We start from the raw sequence: 19,274 nt of genomic DNA, 5'->3' as shown, positions 1-19,274 counted from the left end.
GCCTTCTATATGCCCTTACCTGTGTTGAGGTCTTGCTGCTGGGTTTCGTATACAGTGGACACCGCAGAGCATGGTGATAGCCAATCAGGAGACCCCCATCTATGAGGCTGTCAGCTTCCAGATCTCGCTTGTTATCCGCCGTCACGGGAAGATATCAGGGGCGAGCCTTATCTGGCCTTGAGAGTCAACACATCACAAATTCACAAACCCTTATCTCGCGGGATTATTATTTTCTGAGGCTCATAGCGGGTTCTTGATAAGCCTTTCTCTTTGTCAGTTCCATGGGGTCGGTGCGCGGGGCACGCGGAAGGACGTGCGTTATTACTTGCGGCCATTATTCTATCGTATCCACGGTGGCCGCATGTTGCCCAGTCGAGACGTATCTGATCCTGTTATCCGCCGACGACAAAATTCCCCACAATTTGCGAGTGTACTCGGACCGGCAACCTGGTGGACACTACGTAGCGAACCATTCACCAAGGCCATCAGTATGTATACTCCTCGAGCTGGAGATATAGGAGGTAACACTCCTGCCTCCTTGGTCGGTCGACATGTGTGTTTCGTTTACGAGAGCGCATAGTTTGATGTAAGGCGTCATGATTTCATTCTTCCTCTTGCTTCCCGTAGTGGGTGCTCTGGCACTCATTGCATCAGTCTTCTACAAGTCACTAGCTCTGAAAGATGTTCCTGGTCCGTTCACCACGAGATTCACAAAGATCCCTCTTCTCTACCAGACAATCACTCTGAACAGAACTCGATATATCCACGAGTTGCATCGCAAATATGGCCCTCTGGTGCGATTGGCCCCTGACGAGATCTCTGTCAACCATCCACCATCCGTCGGTCCCATCTACAACTATGAGAAGACGCATTTTTACAATGCCTTCGAGGCCTATGGGGCGAAGAACATGTTCAGCACTCCAGACCGTGCGCGTCATAGCGGTAGGAGAAAGCATCTTGGTGGCGAATACACCAAGGCCTACATGATACGACCCGAGAATTTGACCGTCATCTACGACCGCGTTAGACAGATGATGAACAACATCTCGGAGCACAGCCCTGTCGATGTGTTCTATCTATTCAACTATATGGCACAAGATGTCATCTCCGGTTTCTTCTTCGGCAACCAGAACGGAAGCCACCTGCTCCAAGGACAAGACACCGAAGTGTTTGATGCCTGGCATATGCGAAGACAGACCTTCCACTGGTTTGCCGAGCTGCCGAACGTCACCAAGCTTCTATACTCGTCCGGGATTGCGAACCTGCTACCAGGCTGGAAAGATGCCGCGACAGGAGAACAGATCATCAACGATATGACCCACAAGTGGATGGACAAGTGTGACCCGGAAAAGGCGCACCTCCTGACCAAACTCATGAAGACGGATCTATCGCGCGAGCAAATCTCTGCGGAAGTTATGGACCACATGGGTGCGGGGCACGAGACGACGGGCACGACGCTCACGTTCATGATTGACCACCTCTCCAAAAACCCCGAGCAACAGAAGAAACTGCACGAGGAACTCAAGAACGTCGACCTTGACGACTTCGCCGCCGTTGACAAGCTACCATATCTGCACGGCGTCGTCCTGGAGACCCTGCGACTGTACTCGTCCATCCCGGCTTCGGAGCCTCGCGTCGTGCCCGACGGCGGAGTCACGCTGCTGGACAAATTCATCCCGGCTTCGACCGTCATCTCCGCCCAGCCATACAGCATGCACCGACAGGAAGAGTACTTTGAGCGATGTCTGGAATTCATCCCCGAGCGCTGGAACGAGCCGACGGCCAAGGCCAAGACGGCTTGGATGGCCTTCGGGAAGGGCACGAGGGGCTGCATTGGCCAGAACATCGCCATGGTCACGATCAAGGTTGCCATCAGCCATTTGTACAAGACGTTTGAGACGAGGAAGCCGGCTGTGCTCCCTGAGAAGGAGAATATGGATTTCAAGGATTATTACATGATCACGCCCGTTAACGATACCTGTACGGTCGTCTTCCAGAAGGTGGATGATGGGGAGAAACTATAGTGATAGTCCGAGATATTTGTACCTAGTAACCAGATTGACACAGATATTCAATCTGTGGGGCGTTCGTTCACTAAACTGCCCTCAGTTAATCCTACTGAAATTAGGACACCAAGCTCACACAGACCCCTGTAACACCACCGCAGTTTGAATATCTGTGCCAACCACCAAGTAGTTGGTCAAATTCCACTGGGCTGTTAACTCTCGAGGGTATCGCGGGCATGAAATCAGGTGATAGGATGCTTACTGTAGATTGGTGCCGTAACGGCCGTCATATCTAAGGCTTAAGTGAGGCTGAAGAATAGGGGACGGTCTCAGGGGCTGATTACGGCCCGTGGGCGGATCGGACGTACATTCATCCGTGAAGATGAGGCTGTTCTGTATTGACCTTAGTGATGACAGCCTCGCAGTCCCAATACCTGCTCTTGGTGTTCCCATTGATATAAATTGGGAGCTCAATATAAAGCAAAAGCTACTTGGAAGTAAGGGACTCCTTTCCTAGTCATCACGCCGCAGAAGCTCACAAACTGTTCTGTTCCTTTCCTCGTCACGGATCTCCCTGTCTTACTCGTTATCCTTGACGTCGATGACGGTTGCCTTGAACTTCCTGGCTGGAATCTTGCGGTTGAACAAGATGTCGCTCTCACGGTAAGAGCGATGCTTGAGCTCGGGAAGAAAGAAGTATGCCATGATCCAACAGACGACAGCGGTACCTCCCCAGACATAACCGCACTTGCCCGCAAGGTTCCATCCTGTCGGGTTGAGCATGTTCGAGGCCAGATAGATCATGGGGATCTCGGCCACATAGTAGGCGGCACGACCGACACCGGTGCTCAACGCGCGAAGACGGACCGAGGACGTCTCGGCAATGATGGTGTATGAGATCGGTCCGAGGGTGCCGGCATAGACAAAGGAGATGATGACACCTAGACAGGCCTGGGCGTAGTTGGTCGCATGGCTCTGGGGGATGGAGGCGCAGATGGCGAGGATGAAGAGGAAGGTGATGTTGGTGGCGGTGCCCCAGAGATAGATGGTCCGACGACCAAACCAGGCGGTAAGAAACCAGGAGCCCGCGTTGGCAACGAATTGGAGACACGAATTGATCAGATTGAGCTGGAAGGATTTATCGGACGAGATCCCGGCTTCTAAAATGGAGCGTCAGTCATCCACGCCGGTTCAAGACTTGTCCGACAGAGGGCGCTAAGTACTCACGCTCGAAGAAGAAAGTTGCCTGGTTGGCAATCAGGTTACCGGCGAAATTCTGTGACGCGTACATCAAGCAGGTGATGATTGTTCGCCTCAAATCGACGCCCTTGAACAGATCCAGGAGCGTCGGGGCACCACCCATCCGAGCTTCAATCTCGACGGTTCGCTCCATCATGGCAAGTGCCTGTTGAGTCTGCTCTGGAGATTTACTACCGAGGCGCTCGATGGAGCGTTGCGCATCTGCTTTGCGTCCGCGACGGATGAGCCACCACGGAGCCTCGGGGGCAAGCCAGATGAGAATCAAGAGCGGGGTCTAGACCTGTCAGAACTCTTTACGAAAGCTACGGGATCTGGAAAGGCAACAACTCACGGGGAAGATCCACTGCAAGGCCAGAGGCACTCGCCACGCCCACTGATCGTCTCGCTTGTTGTAGCCGTAGGTGGCAGCGGCGACAATGATACCACCGATAGACCAGCTCATTTGCAGGGTAGCCGTGCAGGCGCCTCGAAGCACGAGAGGAACAATCTCGCTGGCATACGCGGGTGAGTTCGCGATGAAAAATCCCCAAGGGACCCCTTCCAACGCTTGTCCGACCACAAGGACGGCGAGCGAGTCGGCCTAATTGGAAGTTGGGTCAGAGGACAAGCTCGACAACAGGGGGCCGGGCTCCTACTACTTACAAAGAAGGAGACGAAGATCGTGGCGTTCATCAGAATCAGGCCCATGATGGTAGTCCAGCGATAGCCAAGACGGTTGGTGACAGGCCCGGCCAGGAAGACACCGACAAATGCACCACATTGACCGGACTGGAAGAGGGCACTCTGCCATCGGGTTGGAATCGCATGGCCGTCTCCTGAAACGACGCCGTACTTTCTCTGAAAAGCGGGAAGCGCGACGAAATTACCGTTGAGGAACATATCGAACGACTCCATGACCTAGTAAGCATCACATCAGCTGTTGTCTTGTACACAGAGGGCGAGTCTCCGCCACCCGAGATCCAGGAACCTCATAGGGTTGAACACCAGTGGGTGAGGATACTGTGTACTGTGTAGACTCACAATCGTGAAGCACATGATGAAGGCCCACAAGCAAGCCCAGGGGTGGCTCTTGACTGAAGCCCACAAGCCCTCCTGGTGCTCGCGGTTCTCGCCATCTACGGCGTCGTTCATGAGATCCGGGTTGATCACGATTCCGGAATGATCAATCTCGACTCGATCGGCCTGCAGCATCTCATTCTTTGGCTCCATCATACCTGAGGAAATGTTTGGATGATTCGCCATGCTAGCGCGTCAATGCGAAGGAATAGAGAACTGTCTCGGAGGACAACAGACGACTCGGGGGTCTTATACCTTTTCATGTTGTACAGGTACTGTACTTCTGTGCATCTCAATGGCACATACCCCACGACATTGCTAATACGAATCTCAACGGCGCTCGTCCTGACCGGCATCGTCCCCCACGCCATCTGGTCGTCCTTCTCCTGCCTGCCAGCGAGATATCTAAAGCTAATGTATGCTAGCACTCGGACACGCCGTGCATTTCCCGATAATGTGCTCGTGCTACATGGATTACTTTTGCAAGGAACCAGGAGACGGAATTCCTTGAGTCGACTACCAGAGAGAGTAAGGTAACATCCAGTCCACTCCACTTTCCAACGGTGTGCTGGTGATACGTGGCTTCATTTGCATACAGCCATCGATCTCGTCCCCTTGGCACTCCACTAGAGAAGGCACTGTAACATCCAGCATCTTTGACAATCCGCGAGATGTTGGCCTTTTACTGAAAGAACATGCACGATTTGCTCCCTCAATGCCCAAGAGAGGCCTTGCTAGTATATCCCCCTATATTCAAAGGGGTTTGCTGTATATAGACACTTTTTAATCCCCCTCCAACGCATCATAGGGGCAGTTGCAAGGCGTTCAGTACAAGCTACGTAGGCCTTCAGAGTTCCAAAGAACTAGTCTGAGGCGGAAAGCCGACTAGATGCATATTCGCAACCTCGGTGATCCCCATGCCCCGCCCCCAGGTTCCCTTGTTAAGCGCGAACGTGGGTAAGTCGAGGCTCCACTCAGATTCCGACCCACAGGCCAGAGCAGTCGAAGGCGCAACCCGTCTCAGAGCGTGACCAGTTAGGATGTGCTTTTGCCTTCCAGCAACAAATGCGATAGGTCATAGTACACAGTACATGCCGTGCAATCTGGCTAATATTAAGCTTCTACAAGACGGCAAGCGCAGCTGATCGCCCGACCTAGTGGATATGGCCATGAAGCCTAGCAGAGGCACAAACCAGTCTCGGACTGGTTAGACCAACGTTCTCCGCGGTGACAATGCCCTTCCTGCGAGCCGGGGTTTACCGCATTTTACGGTTCAGATCCTGGCCAAGATCTCAGCGGTTGGCTGCATGGTTATGTACTAGTATGTCATGGTGCCACAGAGCTCAGGTAGGCTGCTTGGCGGCTCGCAGCAAGGCAAGGCAACGCTACATTGTCAGATGCGGGTTCTACGAGTAGTCGTCCAGAATTAGTAGCCATCCACAGTAGTTCAGACAGAGGTACTCAGAGAAGGATATCGTGTTAGGTCAAGTGGTGCCACGCTTACCCCCTGCTCTCAGTTCTCTACGTGGCACTACTACGTAGTACACCGAAGGCTCAATCTTCGACAGAAGCATTCCAATCCTGAAATGGGAAATCCCTTCGACGTCCAATGGCCCCCAAGCTCTCAGAGATGCTCGACCAGAAGTTCTCGTCTTATGAAGAGCCAGCCCCCAGAACCTCGCGCCATATCCTGCAGACCTCTTCATCGTAGATTCCAACCCAGATGTCCTCGAACCAGCCGTTGAATTCGGGCTCTCCCAAGCATTCCTTGAGGAGCTCTGCTATTTGTCTCGGAGGGCATTTCCAAACGCCACAGCCCAGCGCTGCGAGTAACAACAGACTTTTGTCCTGCCGTGCGGCCATCCGCAGTATCATCCTAAACCTCTCCTTGATCGTATGCACATCTTTCTCGAGCTTCATTTGCATTTCTCCCTCTCCACGAGCTTTCCCCTTTTGTGCTGGCACTAACGGAGGGCAAGCCAAACCTGCCACGCTGACCACGCTCACGGTCGTCCAATCCCTGCGTGGCAAAATTTTGCAGTCGTGCGTCAATTCATCTCTGAAGATCACCACGTTCGGGCTGAATATCCCTGCGCACTCTCCTGCATTGCCTCCGGACCGATTCACCGTATTTCGCCAGGGATATTTGCTCTTCCACCGGTCCAATGTTGGCCATAGTGTGGATGAATAGCAAAGCGCGTCCTCCTGAGTCGTGCCAGATCGATGTCGCCAGCCTCCAGCTAATTCTGTATCAGAGGCACAGTTGAGCACTGCGACTTTGCCCAAATAGTCGGGGCGAGTTTTCAGAAGTTGTCGTGCTAGAGAGAAAGTATCGGCGTATCGAACTTTGAGGTCGGGGAAGGTATATCCTGGGCAGATGCTGTTGTCAAGTGGTTCGAGTTGTGATGAGAACAAAGTCGACTCCGGTTGTTCGCCGAATCCCATAGTGGTGAGAACGCTCGGTATCATGGATAGCGTTTCATCTGCCAGCTTCTTCCGTATTTCCTTCGGGGGTGGTTCCCCAAAAGAGGCACGACCTTGATATCGTTCTTGAGGTAGGTTGTTGTATGCTCGTGGCCTGCTAGTTCGAGACATGGTGACGCTTGTGTGGCTACTTGGCAAGCGAGATCAGAGGTTAAGAATCGATGGCAGAGGACTAAGGGCTTGTGCAGATGGCTGTGGTTAGAGGTAGTTTCAGTATTGATAGCGTGAGAGAGATACAGAGAAAGACGAAGAGACCGGCACGATATGTATTCCAGTCAAGAGAAGGAAGGCACTTTGTAAGAGCTTGCTGTCGTGACTCAGAGTCTCAGACTTTGTGGGCGACGACTTCTCCCCAGTACGGGTCCCCTGCTGATTGGACAACCAGGAAAAGGGAAACTCAGCATCTTCCTCTGTGAACCATGTGCATGACTCCTTCATGCTGCACAGCAGTGGCACGACACAAAACCGTGAACGAGTCCTACCTGCGTGGAGGGAAATCGACCTCTGGGCAGTCCCATCTGCCAACTGCTGGTCTTTGGACTGATCCCGAGCATCGTCGAGTGCGAGGAGTGTCAAGCCACGATTCTGCCACTGGGTGTAGATCATAGCGACCGTAATAGACCAGGATCTTTACGGCGATCAAGCCTTTGAAATCTTTGAAGTCCTGAGAGCCTCTTGAGTGAACGGCCTAGTCCACTTCAGTCACGGATATACTTTGGTCCTTGGCTCCCCTTTTATCCCACTTGGCAACAGGGGATGATTGGGGCTCGCCTTATATTTGAGCCTAAATTCCATTTCATCTTGAGACCTGGAGAAGTCCTCGTTCGCGCACAACGGTCCCGAAGTGTCGCCTATTCCTCTGAGCATGAGGCGCGCCCTGCAGCCTGGGAAGTTGAAGTCGCACAGGAATCAACCGAAGCTGGAGTCCCCGCACTTCAGCAGCACCCCAGATCTGCCGAAACATTGCTAGCCCTGCAGCTCCACCGGTTGATATCGAAGACAGGCAAGAACAAGCATAGCACGGAGGCATGCCTTCGCCGCTCCAAGACCCCTTACCTTGCTTTGTCTGCACTGCTCACCGACGCCGAGGGTCACAGCCAAGAATAAGGCCCCAAAAAGCTCCTCGAGTATCATCTGCCGCGATGTGACTCTAGCAAGCATAAGAAGAGGGTGGAATTCCTTCGCGAGCGAGGGCGCGCCATTCATCTCTTGATTCAGGACCATTCAACCTCGTGCCTTACTAGTACCCACCGCACGGATTTCGCGAAACAATGGCCAAGATTCTCAAGCCAGTCACGCACGAGACGGGGGCGTCTGATCCTATCATCACAAACATCGTCAAGGAGGACAGGGTGCCATGGTATCGCAAGCCCAACTTGCGCTACCTCTATCTGATGCTCTTCCCGACGTGCATGGGCATCGAATTGACTTCCGGGTTCGACTCGCAACTGATCAATGCTCTTCAAATTGTCCCGTCGTGGGTCGATTGTACGAAAAAGATGCCATCACAATCCCACCATCCACCTCTTGCTGACTCAAAGCCAGATTTCGGCGATCCACAAGGCTCCCTGAAGGGCATCATAGCAGCTGCCTACTCTCTCGGCGCCATTCTCTCATTACCTTTCATTCCAATAGTGAATGACAGGTTCGGTAGAAGATGGTCGATTTGCGGAGGATCGGTCATCATGATCATCGGTGCGGTGGTTCAAGGAGCATCTCAGCACGGTACGTCCAGCCACTTGCGCTCGAACTTGACGAGCGCTACTGACACATAGTTGCAGTCGCCATGTACATTGTCGCCCGCATGATCCTCGGCTTTGGAATCCCGACCTGCATCGTGTCTGGGTCCTCCTTGATCGGTGAACTCGGCTATCCCAAGGAACGTCCTGTGCTTACATCCCTCTTCAACGTCGCCTATTTCGTGGGTGAGTGCCTCCTTCGTCAACTCCCAGCATGAATCGTCCAATGTGCTAACGCTGGACACCAGGTCAAATTACAGCAGCTGGGATCACGTTCGGCACCAACAGTATCGCAAGCAATTGGGCATGGCGGATCCCGTCTCTCCTGCAGATGGCACCGTCAATGATCCAGATTTCCTTTGTGTTCTTCCTTCCGGAGAGCCCCAGATGGTTGATCACCAAGGACCGTAGCGATGAAGCCTACGACATCCTAGTCCACTACCATGCCGAAGGCGATAGCCAATCCGAGTTTGTCCGTGCAGAAATGACCCAGATCCGCACCACAATCCAGCTCGAGCGCGAAGCATCCAAAGACTCGTGGTTCTCGCTTCTCCAAGCCGCCGGCATGCGACGCCGCGCCTTGATCACCATGTTCCTTGGCTTGTTCACGCAGTGGAGTGGTAACACGTTAATTAGTTACTACCTTGGCGACCTGCTGGCCATGATCGGGCACACCGATTCCGTCTTCAAGCAGAAAGTCAACCTCGGCAACTCCTGCTGGTCGCTGGTTTCTGCTCTCACCATGGCACTGATCGTCACGCGCTTCAAGCGCCGGACCATGTACATGGTGTGCACGATCAGCTTGTTGGTCGTGTACATCTGCTGGACGGTCACGATGCAACAGTCTATGAGCGCTCTGGACCAGGACAAGAAGAACAATGCCGCCGGCGCGGCCACCATCTTCTTCATCTTCCTGTACTCGCCGGCGTACAATCTGGGATACAACGCGCTCACCTATACCTACTTAGTCGAGCTGTGGCCTTACGCGCACAGATCACGAGGTATAACCTTTTTCCAGTTCTTTGGTCGTGGAGCCAATTTCTTCACGACTTTCGTCAATCCGATCGGCCTGGACAATATCGGCTGGAAGTGGTTGATCACATACTGTTGCTGGCTCGCGTTCGAGATCTGTTTCGTGTGGTTCTTGTTTCCCGAGACCGCCAACCGAACCCTGGAAGAGTTGGCTTTCTGTATGTTTTTCCTTCCCTTGAAGGCCCTTCGAGTGAGTGTTGGCTTACGCGTTTGACAGTGTTCGAAGACAAAGCCCTGGCGGATCAGGCTGTACATGCGGTTGAGAAGACCATCCATCACGAAGATATGGGCCACGAGCCCGAGCCAAAACCGGTCCAGGCTGGTCAAGCAAAATTGGTCGAGGAAGTGTCAAAAGATCAGGCTTAGCATAGGTTTGCTCGTCGAAAGAGAGCTGTAGCGGGGTGCCTATGTTCGACCAGGCACTGAAATCTGTCAACATGCTGGGCTGTCGGGATAATTGCGCAGTAGCATGGTGAGTATGAGAGGCAGAAGGGCACGCTGAGATTGACACAGCAGTGGGCAATAACGAAAATGACGGAATATGTGGCAAGATCCAGGTCTGCGCAGCAGATTGCGGACACGCCAGGATACTGAGGAGCAGTAACACTTCGTTTGTTTTGTGAGAGGAGGGTCTTTGCTCCAAATCGGGTTGCGATCAGGACATGTCGGTATAAGTGAATATTTCGAGACGTGTACAAGGACTCGAGAGCTGATTTTTTACCCCTTGACAACGCAACTTGGTCATGATTCATGGTCTGAGTACCAGCGTAACGATGGAAGGACCATGCTGTCCTGGTCGATCTTGTCCGGGCCGAGGCACCCAACTCGACTTTGCGGCCCTACACTGGCGACGACGACATCCCCTTGACTTGGCGGCCTCTGACGTATACTTCAGCGATATTCCGATCATCTCCGCTGATCAAGAACTTTTCGAAAATCATCTCGACATTGTCTTGCGCTTGAAGCATGGTCATGACTCCATCGGTTTCCGTTCGAATCACGAGAGCGTCGAAATCCTTCCCGACTTGAAAGTTTCCGATCTTATCTTCCAGGCTGCAAACCCTCGCTCCACCCAAGGTAGCCAGATAAAAGCACTGCCAGACCGATAGTGCGGGCTCGCCCGTCATCAAGTGTCTGGCATTCGAAACGATGATGGCCTGGCGTATTACGTCGAGGATGCTAGATGAAAACCCGCCACCACTGTCAGTGCCTAGGCCGACTTTGATGCCCTTTTCAAGGAACTTGCCGATGGGTGCCGCCATAAAACCACCTCCAACCGTGGTGTTTGCTATGGGACAATGCGCGACCCCACTGTCCGCATGGCGAAGCTTGTCTATCTCGTAGTCCGTCATGATGGTGCAATGAGCGAGTATAGAGCGATTGGTCAGCAGTCCGTAATGGTCGTAGAGATCTGCCTCGTTCTTGAAGCTCGGGAACAGACTGAGAGTGGCATCGATTTCTTGTTGGGCTTCGTTGAAATGAGTCTGAATGGGCAGGTCAGGATTCTGCGTTGCAAGAGAGCCGAGATTTTCAAGGAGCTCGTCGTCGCAACAGATGGCAAAGCGCGGGGTGAGGATAGGTTTGATCAAAGCCCCAGACGCATTGAGGGCGCGAACGTGGTCAATCACATCCTTGGTGACCGCGATGGATTCTGCGGCGTCCTTATCTCTGTAGTAATCTGGTGCGTTCCGGTTCATGTTGCATTTGCCGATCAGTGCCCGTTGCCCTTTTGCTAGACAGATGTCGGCTAGGATCTTGGTGGCTTCTCCGTGGAGAGATCCGTAGTAGGAACACGTGGTGACTCCTTGTTTGATAAACCCGTCGACACAAGACGAGTAGATTTTTCGTGCATGTTCAGGATCCTCGAATCTGGCCTCGTTGGGGAACGTGATCTGTTCCAGCCACTCCAGAATATGGAGGCCTCCGCCGAGGCCCCTTTGAGCCCATTGGGGTGCGTGGTTGTGCGTATCGACAAAGCCGGGAATCAGGAACTCGGTCTGTGAAAGAACCCTAAGATTGGGAGGTTCTGGGAGTTGGAGTTGTGAGAGCGCGTTATGGACGTCAGACTCTGGAACTCCGTGCTTGACGTGGGATAGGCGGCCATCAGGCGTTACAACCAAGAGTGTGTCTTTGAGAATCTTAGTCTCGGTGGCAGCTGCGCAATGGATGATGGTTCCATGAAAGGCAAGCACGCCAACCATGACGGTACTGATGATCACTGTGGGCTGGATAGAGGCTGCAAGTGTGTTTGCTGGAGTTTAAGAGAGTCTTATGTATCAGGAAATGTGATGAGCGCGCAACTGGCAGGCAGTGCTGATAAGCTCTTAGCACTCAAGCCAACATCGCGCACTATTCCGACAGTTTTGAGGGCCACAAATCACACATATGCGTACGACGCCGGGGACTGGAAGAATGTAGAGGGCAAGCAAGTACGACATCGATTGGATCCATTCACCATATTGGTAATCCTACATCTTGCAACAGTATCGCTAGTGACAGCCTTTGCGGTGTCTACAATAGGCATTACCACCAGATTCGTCTGGTGCGATGCGGACGCCGGACGCAGTGTGAGTACGGCATGCAGGATCGGTGGCAGCAGAGCCGTATCACAGAGTCCATGCCGGTTTACGCTGCCCAGCATAACCAGCACAGTGTAGAGCCATGCATTGTCTCCCGACGCTTGCACGACCCAAGTCGGACCCACGGCAACAGCCCAGGACCTGTTTCCGTCAGACGGGGTCGATTCTGTGCAGCATGGATGAAGCACCACCCTTTACGATGCTCTTCCACGACAGTCTTTCTTCGACAGCCATAGCACCTAGCGCCGAGGTCTTCACATACAGCCGTGGAATGCAAGCTCATGACTGAAGGACTGGTCCGATCAGTTGTGCTTGCATATGCTGATTCTTAACTTGGTCGCACCACTTGCTCATCCGAGGTTCATCTTCTCACCCACACCCTTCTCTCCCATGAGCTCACATCCCGTTCTCACTACGCCAACCATGCCTCCCGTCTGTACACTCTCACTTCCTCCACCAGCAAGTCGGTATTCGATCTCTGCAAGCCCCTGTAACCATGTGACTCGCGTCGCCGCGCTGACTTCGAGGTTCTGCAACTCATCCGCCAACGCCGTGAGGATATCGGCAAGAGCTAGACCACGACTGCTCTTCAGCGCATTGATTGCGTTCAGACAGCTGGTAACATCAGGAGTGCTCAGCATGGTCGTCATGATCAGGCGCACATCATCTGGATGCGGAGCCGCAATACAATTATAAATCGTGTCGTTCGTAATGAGCTCGTACTTGACGTCGGATTCCTTGATAGGTGGCTGGCCTCGCATGGGAAGCGGTCTTGAACCTGCATGACACGCCTGTAGGACGTTGAGAGCTCGTCTCATGTCACCCTTGGACAATTTCACCAACGAGTCCACAGCCTCGGGAGCAATGTTGATATGTTCTTGCGAGATGACCAGATCGACCAAGCGACGAATGTCGGCTTCCTTGAGAGGCGAGAATCGGAATCGGGTACACCGTGATAGTAATGCCGGCGACAGTTTATGTGTGTAGTTTGCAATGATGCAAAATCTTGTGTTGGCAGTGTATTTTTCCATGATTCTTCGCAACGCCATTTGTGCTGCCGATGTCATGGCATCCGCCTCGTCCAGTATAATCAACTTGAACGCCCCAAGGCCGAATTTGGCTGCTGTAGAGGACTGTTGCGTCGAGCTGCTGAAGATCTGTTTTGTCGAAGCAAACGTCTTTATTTGTTCCCGCACAACATCGATACCACGGTCATCTGAAGCATTGAGTTCAAGCACCATCTGCCGCATATTCTTCGTCCCATATATCTGTCTTGCCAACGCCAGAATTGTAGAGGTCTTGCCCGTACCTGGAGGGCCGTAGAGGAGGAGGTGAGGTAGTCGGTTGTGCTCAACGAATCTGTTGATTGTCGCGAGGATATCCTGATGCCCAGACACATCGTCCAGGGTATTTGGACGATATTTTTCAACCCTGGAATCATCAGTATAATGACTTGCTGGGCCATTAGAGCCAGGACCTTACCATGGCAGATTGTCTTCAGCCTCGACGGGTAAGTCTGCGACTATACGTTTCTGCTTCCCGGCAAGGTTGTCCGAGCTGAATTGTATTGACTTGTCCTTGGCCGGTGGGGCATCCAGGTCCATATCATCCTCATAGTCCGACATTGTGAAGGCCTGTTCTAGGAATGAAGACGGGCAGTGGGCAGATTCGACATTATGGAATGGGGAGTCGAGCGCAGTTTGTCCAACACAGACTGTGACGCGCACAGACGCGCTGGCCAAAAGACGCGTTAAGTGGGAGACCGTGGAGACGCACGCATTTCAGGCATTGACTTGATGCTGCATTACAGGCTACATACTAGGCACATATGTTGGTCGCATCATGTCGGAAAGACACTTCAACTCCGCTGATCTGGTTTATGTTCATGATGCTATCAAATATCCGCGTCGGGTCCCATGAGCTCTCGCCCGAAATCATCATGTAAGTAGAGCTTGCTTCTGCGGGCGCTTCCACAGAGTGCCAGAACCGACGCAAGGACTACATCCCTGTTCGGAAGCCGGGCGCTGTACGACCTTCGTCCAATTGAAGCTCTCTCATCACTTCACGACACGTGTCGAAATTTTCGAAACGATAGCGACTGAGTCTTTGGATGAGAGATCGCACCTTCTTGAGGAACCCCATGCCGTGTCGCTCTCCTCCTTGTTCATGAGTTCTGATGATGATGCCAGCGCACACCGGGACATGATGCTCCTGTCCAGGACGCGTGATGAGCACGGGCGTCCCTATATCTTCGCACGGATTACCAATGAACTCGTATGCCATGTCTTGTGGTTGGGCGTTGAAGGGAGTGAGACACTTGAGGTGGCGCTCGTCCGCCAGACTTTGCGCAGGCTGAAGTATATCTTGAGAGGAAACATCGAAAAGTCGCGGTGACCGTCGCCGATCGCTGGTCGAAGTGAAATTGCCCAAGAAGGCGACTGGCCAAATTCGCACCTCCAGGAGAGTCTCGTAACTGCGGCGAAGACCTGCTGGGAGCGCGGTGTGGACTCTGCCTAATTGACTATAAGAGGGAGCTCCTCGCTCTGGCTAAGCTACCTATCTTCTGTAGGTGGTGAGAAAATGAATTTGAGGTTGGTTCTGAGAAACTCACGTTGAAGCACAGTATCATGCACTTTCACAAAAGAGCACCTTTTTTCAGGTGCGCTTAGCTTCTTCAAGCTTTTGGCCTTCCTTCCATTCTTCGAGTGTGTATTCCCGTGGGTGAGTCCACTCGTCGCTGCTAACGATTGTCGCCTCACACTCCTGCCAGTTCTCTGTAAACTCCGGTGCCACAAGAGCGAACCCGCATCTATGCCAGTGTCCCTCTGTCTGAGTTCGCCGTAACAACACAACTGCTACGCAACTTTTTGATCCTCGTGCGGCAGTTGCAGTCAGCATATAGTGCTCTATGTCCCCAACCACTAGTGCATGTGACACGCTGCCACAGCGTCCGAGCAATCCCGCTTCGATTGGTTCTCCATCTATACGCATAAGTACTGTCCAGTATTCGAAGCCTCGATATGTGGGTATTCTTCTTCCTAAAATCCCGTTAGTGGAAATCGCAGAGAAGCGTCCATTCATTGTTAGGTAACCGAAGTCATCTAGGCTGCTAGCTGCTGTGTTTCGCAACGTCCAAGCAAGTCCTCCGCCGAGGGTGATACCCTCTACAGGTTCTTCGGCCGCGACCTTCCCACTCACCGACGTCTCCGGAAACGCCGGTATCGTACTCGCTCCGGGAAGGAAGCGTCCTTGCAAAGACGCTAGAATCCAGATAGGCCCACGCCCACTTCGGAGGATTCCCTTTGCGAGATCCAAGGTTGCGCGTTGTCTTTCGTTCCGGCCATATTCACGAGGATTCAGTGCCACGTCGAACAGACCCATGATGCTGAAAATCATGTCAACAGGTCTGGACGACGTCCGTTTCAATGCACTCCTCCATATGGCAGTATCGCGCGCCTCCTGATTATTAAAGCTCCATGGCCCCCATTAAGGCCATAATAGCGCTTCTGTCTGTACCAAAAATCCTAACATCGACCTTCATTTTATTCGAAGCACATAGAAGCCAACCCACGGTAGCTGCTTGCAGTAGGTCACCCAATCGGATCATTGCATAGCGTCCTTGCTCGATTTCCATGATCTTTCCAGAGGTGAGGCCTGTCAACGCGGTGGAACCATGTGCCCATTGAAAGAGAACATCTGATGTAGGCGGACTTGCTGATTCTTGCAGGGTCCAGGCACGATGGAGCCAGGCCGTTTCTTCTTCCAGCTGGCACAGCCATGAGAGTCCACCAGGAAGGATGAAGCATCGACTGCAAAATTTGTAGATGTCCTGCATGTGTTGTATCTGCCAGATCTTATCGTCGCGACTTGTCTGCAAGATGCAAAGTCGGTCAAGCCAAATGTAGGAAGAGTTATTGGCGAGTGCAGCTAAACATGTCAATTGAAGGATGTCAATGGAGATCGGATCGCCTGGTTCCTCATCTTCTGGTATGGATGTTGTGAATACCTTGAGATGGAAGCTCTCGTCAGGGATCCCGTTGCCGCGCCATATGTATGATATTGCGGAGTAGTCCAACTGTGCGAGGCTTTCACATTCAACGACGCGAACAACGTTCTCGGCTAGAGCGGAGCATGAGATAAACCTGAACCTCCCTACTGTAGGCTTTCCTTCACGCAGATCGAACAAGTTCCCTTTCAGAAGGTGCTGGACAGATGTCTCATACACAACGTGCTCTTTGTTATCATTTATCAACTTGCTACCCATTATATGCTGACAGAAAATGATCTTGGGATGACAGCTGAAGGCTTGATGTAGGTGTAGATGCAATTGCGTCTCGAGGAGCTCCTGCGGGGTGGCAGATAAGAGAGATCGGCTGCCTCATCGACACGATAGCACAAGAGAGAGGTGGTTGTGTAATTGCAGTCAGCGGGTGTTGGAGTGCGAGGTTCGAAAACTTCTGCGGGTGTAAAGGCGGTATTCGCAGGTCCGTGTACCTGTTTCAAGAGTTTTGGAGATAACCATGTCGCATAGGCAGGACTTTGCAAATGAAGTTGAAATGCGGGTGTGACGAATAGTACTTTCATCAGGCTGAGGGTGGCTTGGACACCAAAGGTTAGGCAAGCACGTACAGTAAGCACGTGAGTAAGTTAGTGCTTGTTCACCGTAGTAAATAGACCCTGGGGACTACTGAAAATGCTCAAGGAGCGCCCTCCAGGAGTGACGGGATCCTAGCTCGTCACAGGAGAAACATGGCTACTAGGAACATTTTGTAACACCCATTTCAGTCCCAGGCAAGAAATGCACGTTTTTGAGTCTGCCGATTGGAATTTTAATCTCCGAAGGGATTCTGGCGTTAAGCACAATGAGCAATATGTGGTCTCCGTCATGGTTGAAGATTCGTCAACTCTACCAACCTTCGCTTCGTTGTCCGGACTTAGAATACTGGCGAAGGGTCCCAGGTCGCACCCTCACTCGGACAATGACACAAGATAGTCGGAGTCATCAGCAGCGTGCCAGGATAGCAGGAGGCCTTCAATACTTTTCGAGCCATGTGCATCACAAATGCGCCGTCGTCCGCGTGAATGTGAGGTATATAAAGCAAGGAGGCATGCTGCAATTGAGATTTGTCCATGGCGTGTTTCCAAGAAATCATGATGGTATGATCCAATCGTGAGAAGACCGCTTGTTCTAGTGTGATTCGACCAGACTGAGGAATGCCACTTTTGGTGCTGGCCTTCTCCTCATAATCCACCACAAAACGGGCCAAGGCAGCCGCCATACAGCTAGTCAACTTGCGCTCACGCCTAAGGCTGCGATGTAGGCCTTCGAGCGCTCGTTGACGGATACGCTGATTTCGGCATCGCGTCGCCACGAAGAAGAGAGGGCCGATGGAGCTGAAAGTTGGCTTCATCGTCGGTCCCCGAATCTCGAGCCTCTGCTTCTCGCGCGACAAATTTGCCTGCACACGTGAAACGATTGATTCCATGTCGGCAGTATGATTGTCATACGTCATCTCCGTCGTATCTCGTCCGCAGTCTAACATGATCTTGAGTGCCTGACAATGCGGCAGCAGTTTCTCGAACTCGAATGATGTCTCGTGGGCGGATTCTTTGGTCCAGTGAGAGACACTGCCGGATATTGCGTTGAGGAGATTTGAGACAGCCATCTTGATGTCAGCTCTCAGCTGCTCGTCGTCGTTGTGTGGCTCGTAATTGAGGCAAAGCGTCACTTTGAATAGCTGTTCAAGACGATGCAGTGCGTCCAGCGCAGTCAAGAGCACAGGCAGCACATGTAAGTCTTGTCGGCTCAAGTATGTGTGTAGCGGCACGATCAGATGCTCATCGTCTGTGAAAGCGGCGGCCTCCAGTTCGCATTCACGAACCATTGGCCGCAAAGTATCAATCAGGGTGCTCCGACCAAACCCCGTCAGCTGGACCTTCTGATCATGGATTTGGAGGAATGTTCGTGCAGCTTTGAGGTGTTCTCTTGGTGCCGCAATCTTATCCTTCCAGGAAGACAAGACAACTGTTCACGACCAATCTGTCAGCAAGGCTGGATCTGCGAAAGCCGTATCTGCTAGTAAGAAACATATTATGGACTTACAAGCCAGAAGGCAGAACAGAACCATCACATCATCCGGGATTGCCTCATTTCGAGATAGGGCAATGGCTTTATTTTGCTGCTCCAGTGTGAAGTAATATAGATTTTGTGCAGTGCGATCATGGACATTGTCCACGAACTTGCTTTGGTAACAAGCCTGAATAGCTGAAGCTCCGACAAAAGCATGTACAATCTGTGGGTACTCCGACCCAATCTGGGCAATTGTTTGGTTCCAGATGGGGCTGACAAAGGGCTTGTACATTGCGAGGACGACGGCGCCTTCAACCAGACCGAAGTTGAAATATCTCTTCTCCCACTCATTTTCGAACAATCGAAGCTGTTTGAGCTGTTTTTCGGGTACTGGCGCTATGGGTTCAAGACCTGTACATTCGCGTTTGGCTCGGAGGCATCTTGATGTAGCAATGAACAAAGCTGCACATGATGTGTCTGGGTTGTGCTTACCTTAAACACATGGGTCTTGTCTCGTCGCATTTGACGCGACGTAGCCTTTACCAGTGGATCAGTTTCAACTGTGGTTAAGTCTTGAGTCATTGCCCTACCTGCACGTACGGCATCCTGTTCTGGTCTTATTATGGAACGCTTTCTTGTAATTGAGAACCGGAGTTGTCTCCTCGGGTGCTAGCGGGCTGGATAGGACATCCAGCTTGACTGAATATTTGCATGGGAGGCTTCTGCTCATTGATGCTTCTGTCTGGAGGGAGAGGCCATAATCACCATCCCTCATTCGCGAGCAGTGGAGAAGTTAAGAGATCTCTGGTGTGCGACACGCCTCAGTATTCTACTCGATGGCAATCATATATCACTTTTGGCCTGCAGCTTGAAATAACATCTCAATGGTGGAAGATTGTTGGCGGAACGTTGAGGCGCCGTCAGGCCACCCATGGACTTGGCCGACTTTGTTTGGCAGTTCTCACGTCAAGGATCTTTTTCTCCGTTTAGACACCCCAAATTCGCAAGTGGGACGAGCGAGATCCGTGAGAAGCGGCTCGGGGACGAG

The 19,274-nt window shown here is 52.3% G+C and overlaps 8 protein-coding genes across 8 annotated transcripts; 2 read left to right on the top strand and 6 right to left on the bottom strand.

The window, feature by feature from the left end:
• Positions 1 to 361: 361 nt before the first annotated feature.
• On the top strand, positions 362 to 2,024 carry PV05_02323 (uncharacterized protein; the record flags this gene model as incomplete). The annotated part of the gene is made up of 2 exons (XM_013462893.1): positions 362 to 488; positions 592 to 2,024. 2 exons carry the CDS (start codon positions 362 to 364, stop codon positions 2,022 to 2,024), a joined length of 1,560 nt encoding a protein of 519 aa, XP_013318347.1.
• Positions 2,025 to 2,585: 561 nt separating this feature from the next.
• Positions 2,586 to 4,508, bottom strand: PV05_02322 (uncharacterized protein; the record flags this gene model as incomplete). Its single annotated transcript, XM_013462892.1, has 5 exons — positions 2,586 to 3,166; positions 3,234 to 3,540; positions 3,598 to 3,846; positions 3,909 to 4,163; positions 4,287 to 4,508. 5 exons carry the CDS (start codon positions 4,506 to 4,508, stop codon positions 2,586 to 2,588), a joined length of 1,614 nt encoding a protein of 537 aa, XP_013318346.1.
• A 1,467-nt stretch (positions 4,509 to 5,975) lies between these two features.
• On the bottom strand, positions 5,976 to 6,917 carry PV05_02321 (uncharacterized protein; the record flags this gene model as incomplete). Its single annotated transcript, XM_013462891.1, has 2 exons — positions 5,976 to 6,342; positions 6,421 to 6,917. 2 exons carry the CDS (start codon positions 6,915 to 6,917, stop codon positions 5,976 to 5,978), a joined length of 864 nt encoding a protein of 287 aa, XP_013318345.1.
• Positions 6,918 to 8,077: 1,160 nt separating this feature from the next.
• Positions 8,078 to 9,943, top strand: PV05_02320 (uncharacterized protein; the record flags this gene model as incomplete). Its single annotated transcript, XM_013462890.1, has 5 exons — positions 8,078 to 8,294; positions 8,352 to 8,531; positions 8,588 to 8,731; positions 8,794 to 9,735; positions 9,795 to 9,943. 5 exons carry the CDS (start codon positions 8,078 to 8,080, stop codon positions 9,941 to 9,943), a joined length of 1,632 nt encoding a protein of 543 aa, XP_013318344.1.
• A 473-nt stretch (positions 9,944 to 10,416) lies between these two features.
• On the bottom strand, positions 10,417 to 11,778 carry PV05_02319 (guanine deaminase; the record flags this gene model as incomplete). Its single annotated transcript, XM_013462889.1, has 1 exon — positions 10,417 to 11,778. One exon carries the CDS (start codon positions 11,776 to 11,778, stop codon positions 10,417 to 10,419), a length of 1,362 nt encoding a protein of 453 aa, XP_013318343.1.
• A 235-nt stretch (positions 11,779 to 12,013) lies between these two features.
• PV05_02318 (uncharacterized protein) lies at positions 12,014 to 13,807 on the bottom strand. The gene is made up of 2 exons (XM_013462888.1): positions 13,639 to 13,807; positions 12,014 to 13,587 (listed from the first exon to the last, which is right to left on the bottom strand). Exons 1-2 carry the CDS (start codon positions 13,779 to 13,781, stop codon positions 12,507 to 12,509), a joined length of 1,224 nt encoding a protein of 407 aa, XP_013318342.1. The 5' UTR covers positions 13,782 to 13,807; the 3' UTR covers positions 12,014 to 12,506.
• Positions 13,808 to 14,811: 1,004 nt separating this feature from the next.
• PV05_02317 (uncharacterized protein) lies at positions 14,812 to 16,420 on the bottom strand (the record flags this gene model as incomplete). Its single annotated transcript, XM_013462887.1, has 2 exons — positions 14,812 to 15,615; positions 15,686 to 16,420. The coding sequence occupies 2 exons, from the start codon at positions 16,418 to 16,420 to the stop codon at positions 14,812 to 14,814; spliced, it is 1,539 nt and encodes a 512-aa protein (XP_013318341.1).
• Positions 16,421 to 17,090: 670 nt separating this feature from the next.
• On the bottom strand, positions 17,091 to 19,001 carry PV05_02316 (uncharacterized protein; the record flags this gene model as incomplete). The annotated part of the gene is made up of 4 exons (XM_013462886.1): positions 17,091 to 18,181; positions 18,260 to 18,666; positions 18,719 to 18,763; positions 18,817 to 19,001. The coding sequence occupies 4 exons, from the start codon at positions 18,999 to 19,001 to the stop codon at positions 17,091 to 17,093; spliced, it is 1,728 nt and encodes a 575-aa protein (XP_013318340.1).
• Positions 19,002 to 19,274: the final 273 nt, after the last annotated feature.

This window comes from Exophiala xenobiotica (assembly GCF_000835505.1).
Source record: "Exophiala xenobiotica strain CBS 118157 unplaced genomic scaffold supercont1.2, whole genome shotgun sequence".
Taxonomy (NCBI): Eukaryota; Fungi; Ascomycota; class Eurotiomycetes; order Chaetothyriales; family Herpotrichiellaceae; genus Exophiala; species Exophiala xenobiotica.
This window is presented reverse-complemented; position numbering and strand designations above follow the sequence as displayed.